Source organism: Acipenser ruthenus, chromosome 30 (genome assembly GCF_902713425.1).
Source record: "Acipenser ruthenus chromosome 30, fAciRut3.2 maternal haplotype, whole genome shotgun sequence".
In the NCBI taxonomy this organism is placed as follows: domain Eukaryota; kingdom Metazoa; phylum Chordata; class Actinopteri; order Acipenseriformes; family Acipenseridae; genus Acipenser; species Acipenser ruthenus.
In genome coordinates this window covers 14,114,136-14,123,928 of record NC_081218.1, presented here as the reverse complement: position 1 = coordinate 14,123,928, position 9,793 = coordinate 14,114,136, and the positions used below count along the sequence as shown (strand labels likewise).

At 40.0% G+C, this 9,793-nt stretch overlaps 1 protein-coding gene across 2 annotated transcripts in view; it reads left to right on the top strand.

Moving 5' to 3' along the window:
- Positions 1–422: 422 nt before the first annotated feature.
- Positions 423–9,793, top strand: part of LOC117964382 (homeobox protein aristaless-like 3) — a 9,658-nt gene continuing 287 nt past the window's right edge. Inside the window, exons 1-4 of one of the 2 annotated variants that reach the window (XM_059005036.1) lie at positions 423–876; positions 7,847–8,091; positions 8,281–8,409; positions 9,367–9,793. The exon at positions 9,367–9,793 is cut by the window's right edge and continues 287 nt beyond it. In XM_059005036.1, the coding sequence (XP_058861019.1) occupies positions 519–876; positions 7,847–8,091; positions 8,281–8,409; positions 9,367–9,687 (1,053 nt within the window). In that variant the 5' untranslated portion in view covers positions 423–518 and the 3' untranslated portion in view covers positions 9,688–9,793. Of the gene's footprint in view, positions 877–7,843; positions 8,092–8,280; positions 8,410–9,366 lie in introns of both variants that reach the window. The other variant, XM_034907693.2, reaches the window with a different exon arrangement.

The following is a 9,793-nucleotide window of genomic DNA, read 5'->3' as shown; positions in this document are numbered from 1 at the left end:
TCTTGTTAATGTCCTGGCGCTGGGAGGACAAACCGACAAGACACGAGTTCTACTGTAAAGGAGTCTGTTCTTTTGTTTGGAGGCCACGGGCGCTTTTCGCGTGTTTATTCTATTAAAGCCGGTGTTTATATTTTTAAGGACGTTGATTCCATTCACGTGCTCCTGTTTAAGCATGTGCCCGGGCGTCCTTGTTTTCAAACGACTTTTCTTTCTTTCTTTACTTTTTTTTTCCTCGTTATAATCTGTTTGTTTAAGTAACTAAAACACGCAGGAGCGAAATAGTTAAACCACACGTGATTGGATTTTTAGTGGATTAAGTCAGAATGTTGCCTGGGTCCCCCTCCTGTTTTGCCCCAGATCTTTGTTGATGATCTTATAAACCCCACCCACCAGAAGAAGAGAAAGAGAGAGAGAGAGAGAGAGAGAGAGAGAGAGAGAGAGAGGGAAAAAAAGTCACAAAAAAACTTTTCACTCCAAATAAGAGCCCAGAATTTAATAACTTTGAACCGTACCAGGCCATGGAGGCAGAACGCTGTTTATCCTTCTGTTCTCCTCCCAGCAGGACGACACCCGAAGCCTCCCCGGGTTTGGATCACAATTCTGGGTCTTACCAAGCAAGTGATGAACTTCAGAACCCTCAGCATCCGCACCACCACCACCAGCACCGTCTCAGCCTCCGGGGCGACTTTTACAGCCCAGGCAGGATCGGGAGGTTTCCAGACAGCTCCGGTGAATTTGCGCACAGCGCGCCAGCAGCACCAGATCCACGGGAATCACCCGTGAAAATACAGAACAAATATTTGGAAAGTATGAGCCAAGGCCAGAAGAGTTTAGCAGTTAGCGGAAAGCCGAACTTTTACGAGAGCAGCCCGGAAGGTGAGCGTGGTTTTATTCTTAAACACAAAGAGAAATGCATCATATATACAGGTTTGGTTTTATGATACCGGAGATGGGATGTGTTTAGTGCCCTATAGATTACGCATCTCCTATATAATAATGAGGCTGCGCACATTGAATTGGCTTTAGTTTAGAGAAAGGGAGAGGGTGATGTTAAAGTTATATTTAAAAATAGTTTTCCACAAGCTAAACTTTAAAGGTTAAGTTTAGGATTTGTTTTCGCGCATGTGTTATACGTCCCGTTAAATTAATTATCCGCTAAATCTGTGTTCTTTCGCGCTAGAGGCCTGCTACTTTCTAATATCTTTTTTTATATAGCTTTCCTGAATATACTGCTGTCCACTATGACAAAGGAGATGTGTATGGTGAGCGCTCAGCCGCTGCATTGTGAATGTCGTGATGTTGCTTCTAATAGGAAAACCAGTCTCACTTTTAAAGTGGAAGCGGTCCGTCTCTATGACTGCTATTTTAAGAAAATATTTCTGATTTTTTAAAGCAGAACACCACGGAGAAATTGTTGTTCGTAATGTACCAATTCATTGTTATGAGCAGATCTGTCAGTATTATCATATCACCAAGCGAAAAAATTGAAATGGCCATTGCAAAAATATTAAGTGCCTGAAAATACTGCATTGTTGCATTGAAGCACATTTTGCAGGTTTTCTTTTTTTTTGTACAGACGTCGATTTTTTTTTTTCTTTTAAGTATTTCTAAATGTGCCGCTGTTTGGTGTTTGTTATGTGTGACTTCAAAACATGATATCTGAAAAGGGCTTCTCATCCCTTTGTATAAGAACATAAGAAAGTTTACAAACGAGAGGAGGCCATTCGGCCCATCTTGCTCGTTTGGTTGTTAGTAGCTTAGTGATCCCAGAATCTCATCAAGCAGCTTCTTGAAGGATCCCAGGGTGTCGGCTTCAACAACATTACTGGGGAGTTGGTTCCAGACCCTCACAATTCTCTAATTTAATTCAAATACGTGGTTGTTATTTGTACAGGGAACACGTGACGTTCATGTACTGGCTTGAGGCAGACTGAATGTTCTTGTCTTTTAACAGGACAGATTCAAACTGTCGGGTTTGTATTGCAATTATACCAATGACACCCAAATTCTTAGATACCCAGTGCACGTTTTTAATTTCTCCGAGACCCTCGTGGAAGCTATGACCGCATGTTTTAATTAATCTGAATTTTAAATTATATATTAACTTGCATGTATTCAATTATAAATATACTGTCGTTATTTAGAACAGACTGCCCCGCTCCTGCCAAGATTAGCTGGCTAAAAAGCATTTCACGAAAGTGTACAATTAGACACTAGATACGTCTGCATCCTCATTCAACCTGTAACTCAAAAACTAAACTTGAATTTTAAGACATAGTCTAGTTCTCAATGTACGCGATTCGCTGAACAATTCAAGAGATACCTAATCCAGCGTCATGTTGAATGGAAGCATTCTTGAGTTAATTTAATATATAGTACACTGTAAATGGTGCATTCATTTTTTTTAAATGTGAAAAAGTAAAAGATGGTGTTTTATTACATGATTTCAAATCTCTTTGATCGGTCTTTATGTGTTTTACAAATAGGCTATATTCGTATCTCCCTTTTGTTTGTTTATACTGTATCGCTTATGTGTGCAGATTTTAAAATATAATTATCAAGAGCAGAAAATATCTCTTAATACACAACCGGCAGCAGGTTAATAAAAATCACGAATTATATTCTACGAGTAAGAGCCACATACCGTGGCAATGCTTCACCGTGTGTTGTTCCACGAGATACAATAGATATATACAACTGTAATTTAACACAAAGCGATTCCCTATTCGAGACTTTATTTTACAATAGCATGTAAAACATTTTCAGAAGAAAAAAAACACATTTTAAATCGACTGTGGGGGGAAATTAAAATCACATTCTAATCCACACACTGTCCCTGATGCATAATTGTGTTTTATTTTTAAATTTGGTGGTTCCTTTCGTTTATAGCCTATCAAAAGTCTGAATGTTAGCCCACCTTAATATGTTCTTAATATTTAAGACAACACCATGTTTGTGTTGCAATTAAAAAAAAAAAAGAAAGAAAACCAGATAATAATAATAATAATAATAATAATAATAATAATAATAAGAAGAAGAAGAAGAAGAAGAAGAAGAAGAAGAAGAAGAAGAAGAAGAAGAAGAAGAAGAAGAAGAAGAAGATTATATTGTAAATATTACAGGTTTATTTTATTTTCATAAGAACCTTAACACATCATCCAATTATAAGTTTCTGAACTCCCGTAGATTTGAAGTTCAGTCGACGTGTCAAAACTCGCGGGTCGATAGAACGCGTATAATTAAAATTCCATTCACACGTCACAGAATGATTCTATAATTTTGATCAAAACTCTAGAACAATCGTACTGCTGTATATTTAGACGCTTATAGTCAGCCAAGCAGTACTTTTACAGGAATAATAAAAACTAAATTTAGATGTTACATGAATTGCACTTTGCCGGTCTAAGTGTAATGTATCTGTGTGGGTCTTTCACTAATTATTAAAATGATCTAATCAGCCGTGCTAAACTCTCTAGAGCAATCTTTATATATACAGCAATTAAAACAGGGCGCTGCCAGACCGCAGCATTGTTTCACACAGGGTGTGTATCGCAATGGATGTCGGTTATGATTATATGTAGTCCATTATATTAGATAACTGTTTTTATAGAAACCTGCCTTTTAAAAATATTTAAAAAAAACATAACCTATATATGACTATGTACATAATTTAATAACTCAACAAAGCCTTGTTGTATAAATGGGCAATATTATTATTATTATTATTATTATTATTATTATTATTATTATTATTATTATTATTATTATTATTATTATTATTATTAAATGCACAATGTAATCTATTAAAGCATGTGTAATATTTATGTATTATAGAGTCACTTATTGATTTGATTGATGTATTTTCGATGCAAATATATACAATATAAACAATATTATAAACAATAGACTATATAGCACTCCATATTATCGGACTAGAACTGATATGTTAAGGAACTGAAAGAAAACAGATTTTTACATTCTAAATATCTCTGTATTCTTAAAAAGTATTCAGTATAATATCACCCTTATCAAAGTTGGACACAGTATTTCTGCAGTTTTCCCATAGTTATACTATGCATTTACCATACCCTAGTTTGCCATGTATATTAATAAGCTTTACCATACCTCGCTATTCTTTACAGTGCTTCCCTATGCTTTAACATGCGTTCACTGTTTATTACACTTAGCTTAGCTTTTACTGTGGGACACTTTTAAAAGGGTAAGCATGCAGGAGATCGCTATTCAAAAACTTCAATGGGGAAAGTGTTCAAGAGTTTCTGTGGGGTTGTAAATAAAGACACGCTAATTATCGCGTTACATTTGCAAAATGAAAAACAGACTTTTGAGGGGTATGCATGTTTGACAGTATGAACGTTTCAATGGGCTTGAGGGAACTATTTACTGTGTCATTGACACAGGATCAAACGGCTCAGTAATGTTTGCTGGAACCCGGAAGCGGCGATATAAATATCAGCTGGGCGTATCCGCGCTCAGACACGGTAGCTACAATTAGTTTTGATGGGAAATGTAAAAGGTCAATGAGTCCGACTTCTTAGTTCACAATTACTGCGCAGTTACACTCCGGGGTCGAACTTGACATGTTCATTTGTAGTCTAAACATGGGTTAACAACATCCCGTTCGTTTAAAGGTTTTTATTTAGTGATTCAAAAGCTATCAAACACTGTTATTTTTTCAGTTTTTTTTCTATATAATGTACTTGAATAGTTTCATACTTATTGTATGAAAATAGTCATTTGAAAGCATATACGAGTTCTTTATTGTAAACAGAATGTCATGCGATAGAGCTGAATTGGCAGCAGTGTGGAGTAGTGGTTAGGGCTCTGGACTCTTGACCGAAGGGTTGTGGGTTCAATCCCCAGTGGGGGACACTGCTGTTGTACCCTTGAGCAAGGTACTTTACCTAGATTGCTCCAGTAAAAACCTAACTGTATAAATGGGTAATTGTATGTAAAATAATATGATATCTGTATAATGTGATATCTTGTAACAATTGTAAGTCGCCCTGGATAAGGGCGTCTGCCAAGAAATAAATAATAATAATAATAATAATAATAATTGTTTTTCAGAATGTCTATTCTGAAAGCGATGTTTTAAAAGCAATCTTTCTTCCACTGTTTCTCCGTTGCAAAATGTCTTTCACAGCTTTTTTTTTCTCGTAGTTTTGGGTAACAAAATCCTGCTTACGATGGTAAAACCTGGTCCTATCACCGAAGCCTGTTTTATATAGAATATTAGGGTCGATAAGTCGAGCATTTCCATCGCAATACTGAAACACGTCATCGCCGATTGACAGACCACAGGGTGTGTTTTCGTTTATAAGGCGTTACGAGGCGATCCCCACAGTCCCATACTTTGCTCTGATGTGGAATTTAAAAACCTCGTCCTGCTAGTTTGTTTAGGATTTAATTCCCATGTAAAGGCCTCGAAAGACTTTGATAGTTTAGGCCGCTGCAGCGGGAGACGCAGCATATGGGAAAACTATGGAGTGAAATATCTATCAAAAACACTTGTCATTCCTTCGTTCTGTGTGTATTCGTTCTTCATTTCCCCCTAAAACACGACAGCGTTTACACACAGATTCATAGAGAAGGAGTAATGAAGTAGCATGGGCTTATTTCACTAATACTGTCTCTTATTACCGACGCCGCGCCATTGAAGTACTAGAAAAATATTTCTAGATTCATAGTTTGGTAATTCGTAGACTAAACTTACATTTAATAAAAATATCCTCCCCTTTCCTTAAGGATTATCTAACAGTTTTTTAGATTTTGTATTATGAAATACTTTCCATTTTACTATATATATATATATATATATATATATATATATATATATATATATATATATATATATATATATATATATGTGGCATTTTGTGGCTCTCTGTTTTAAATCTAGCCCACAACACAGTGAACTAAAATAATTAATTCATTATTTAATATTCTATTCTGCACACAGTGTAATTAATTAGAATTGCCGCTTATAATTTATAACACGAGGTAGGATTACATTTTAAAAGCATATTTTAAAATAATAACACAAACAAACAAATCAAAAAACGATAACCCTGCATAAAAATGATAATAATAATAATAATAATAATAATAATAATAATAATAATAATAATAATTCCAAGACAACCATTATTTGTTTATTTTGTTATTGGCTAATATTTAAAATCTGTTTTAGGGATAGCGGCGCTTTCGTTGCCATTGGAAAAAGACCTGCATCCCATCATCCAAAGTGGAAAGTGATCGATGTAATGCATGTGAAAGAATGCAGTGGCCATTCTGATAGAAAGGGGTAGAGTTTGTGTTCACAGAAAGGGCGTGCATTGAAGGTTTAATCGCTCATTATTTTATTTCTATCTTCTTTTAATCTAACCGGATCTGTTTCTGCTTCCCTGCCAAACCTCACCGGCGGGATCAGACCCGACACCCTCCTCTTAAACCCAGGATAAAAAATCCAACGGGCGAAAAGATACAGCTATCAAATTAGAGCAAGCTTCTAGAACTCCGGAGTAAAGTTCCCAAAGTAAAAACTGCGCGTGCTACATACGATTCCCATCTCCCACCCGACACTAAACACGATCCACTGCAGCGTGGTCAGGAATCCCAGCAGTGGGGCTGCGCGTTTCTAACTGACAGTAATGCGGAGTTTCTTTATTTACCGAGTATATTAAATACTGTATAATATTTGTATTTTTGAACTGTGAGCTTTATTTAATGAATCAAAATTGGCTTTAAAAAAACCTTGGTGTGTGGAGGTCAGTCTCTTTCTTCAGTGTTTTACCTTTATAAAGGTTTCCTGTTTTGACTAAGACTGGAAGGGAGTTGTTTTTTTTTTTTAATGACAGCCGACGCGTGGTTTGCAGGGGGCTTTATGCTGTGAGTGGATGGATAGCAGTCACACTGCACTGTAGCAGATGTCTGTTCAGCTCACGTCGACTTCCAATAATAATAGCAGGGGATACACAGAAAAGCATTGTGCAGAGCAGGGCTTTCAGGGCTCCCAGAGCGTGCACAATTCAGATTGCATGCTTTTGTGACTAGCAGTAATAACTAGTAGTAATAACTACTTCACAAAAACCTTCAAAGGTAACCGAGAATTTACATGTGCATATGCATTGAGACTTTACAAAAGCCTGCAGTCTGCCAATACAGGGGAGCTAGCTACAAGAGACTCTTAAGAGCGCGCCGGGGTGGGGGGTGGGGGTTATTCGAATAATGACTGCTTAACTGAGGCAGCCATGGGGGGGGGGGGAGGATCAATAATGGAACGATCGATTAACTTATTAATGGTTGCATCTCTACAGGATGGCACAGGGACTCTCTCTCTCTGCTCTGTGAGAAAGCACGGAGAGGTGGGGGGTGGGGGCTAATAGGTGTGGAGAAGTAAATGATGCTGAGCAGATGGCACAAATAAAACCCATGATTTGAACAATCCAGCTGAATGACATGCTGTATACTAACTGTTCCCCTAGGCACCCCTGGACCCCAGGGCTCAGTCCCTGGCCAGTGGAAGGGGTAAAGCAATGTCTCGTGGCTCACGTACTGCTGCTGTATAGCTGTGGCAGAGGAATCAACAGAATGAGTCTCCAGTTGCATTGCTAATGCTGGAGAACAGAGGTGCTTCCAGACAGCGAAGCATGCAAGCTGTATAGCGACACAGGCATAGAAACTCGCTGTGATGGCAGCTTCAAGTTAGCTTGGTCCACTCTCTCCGGGGTCTGCTTTGGATACCAATGCTTCATCGTTAGCTCCAGGCTGGTTTGTAGTGGTTCCCTACTCGCCCATCTCTCACTGATCTCTTGCTCCCCAGCAGCTGGAGAGAAGCCTCACTCCAAGCCCCTTGGCTTCCCCATGCTGAAGGAGGCCTCCTCGGAGCTGGCGGGGGACTCGGACTCCATCGACCTGTCCAGCAAGAACAAGAAGCGTCGGAACCGCACCACATTCAGCACCTTCCAGCTGGAGGAGTTGGAGAAGGTGTTCCAGAGGACTCACTACCCAGACGTGTACGCCCGCGAGCAGCTGGCCCTGCGCACTGAGCTCACGGAGGCACGCGTACAGGTACGTTACGGCCGTGCTGCAGGGGGGAGAGCATTTGACATGCATGCAAACAAGAATCCTCAAAACCTTCTTTACCATACTGAGCCCAGTGATGCCATCCTATAGTACTTTCATGAGCATCCTGGGGTAGATTTGGTGTGGGGGGGTGGGGGATCGCAAAACAATTCTGAGCCGTTTTCTTCCGTGCAGGTCTGGTTCCAGAACCGGAGAGCAAAGTGGAGGAAACGGGAACGCTACGGGAAGATCCAGGAAGTCCGGAACCATTTTGCTGCCACTTACGACATCTCCATCCTTCCGCACTCTGAAGCCTACCCCCAGGTAGGGAGACCAGCTCTACCGTCCTTCCACAGAGAGCTGTGCAATCGTTCCCCTGGGAGCTGGCGGGCCGCTTTCAATTTCACTGTGCAAGTTTAGTTCAGTTTGAAGAAACGCAATGGGATTATATTTTCATTATTTTAATGTTTTTAGCAGATTCGAATACAGAATTAAACTTTGAGAATGGAGCTCTGAGTAATAGAGCAAATAAATTCGACTAGCCTTTCCACACTAAAATGTCACAGAATGGCTCTTCGTACACATTTATTGCAGCATTTTTTAAAATATGTATCTTTTTCGCGGTCGACTTTAACACGTGCACTGGATTAAAACAGTTTACAGCACGTAAAGTATCAATGTGCCGCAGGCAAGCGTTTCAACGAGTTGTCTTCTTCACTGTACACTGACTCAACTCCGCGCTGGATTGCTTGAAGCTCTGGCACACCCTCCAACTGTACCGATCTGCCCGGTACAATACCGGATCCGCACACCTCGATAGTGTGACGCGAAATTTGAAATCCACTCTGTCCCGAGTAGACTGGGAGTGACTGTGCTTTATTGTGATGTAACATATTTTAAAACAAACTTTATGCTGTTCTGTGAAGTTTCACTAGAATTCGAAAACAAAAAATCGCACTAAAAATCACAATCCAGGCAAACACAAGCTATTACATCGATAAACTAAACCCCCTCCATAAAATAAACACAGATCAATTCTGAAAAATATAATAATGCATTCCTGCTTGGTCGTGTGCTTTAACCTCTAACCTATAATAATAATAATAATAATAATAATAATAATAATAATAATAATAATAATAATAATAATATAGTGTACCTATTTGAATCGGTCATGTTGCAGGACTGATGGCCCTCAGCCATGCATTTGATAGCTGTGATCTTGCTATTTGTCCTAGATGTTACAGCCCACGTGTTAACCCCACTTTACTTTTCTTTCAGATTCAGAATAACCTGTGGCCGGGCACTGGCTCCGGCAGCCCTGCAGGGAGCTGTGTTTTATCCCACGACAGCATGCCGTCCTCCTGCATGACGCCCTACTCGCATTCCCACGGGAACATCCCCCCGGGGTTCATGGGCATCCCGGGCTCGCCCAGTCACCACCCGGGAATCAACAGCCTCTACTCGCTGCACAGCTTTCCTGCCAGCCTGGGCGGCCACGCCTTCGACTCCGCCCCCGAGTCCGAGTACAAACCCGCCGGCCTCCTGGCTCTGCGCATGAAGTCCAAAGAACCAGGCAGCCTGCTGTCCTGGACCACATGACCAGCGGGAGGCAAGGACTAACACAACAGACACGCCTGAAGTGCAGCTACCAGCACAGCCGCTAGGGGGCGCGAGGCCATGGCTCCTTGCAGGGTGTGATACAGAA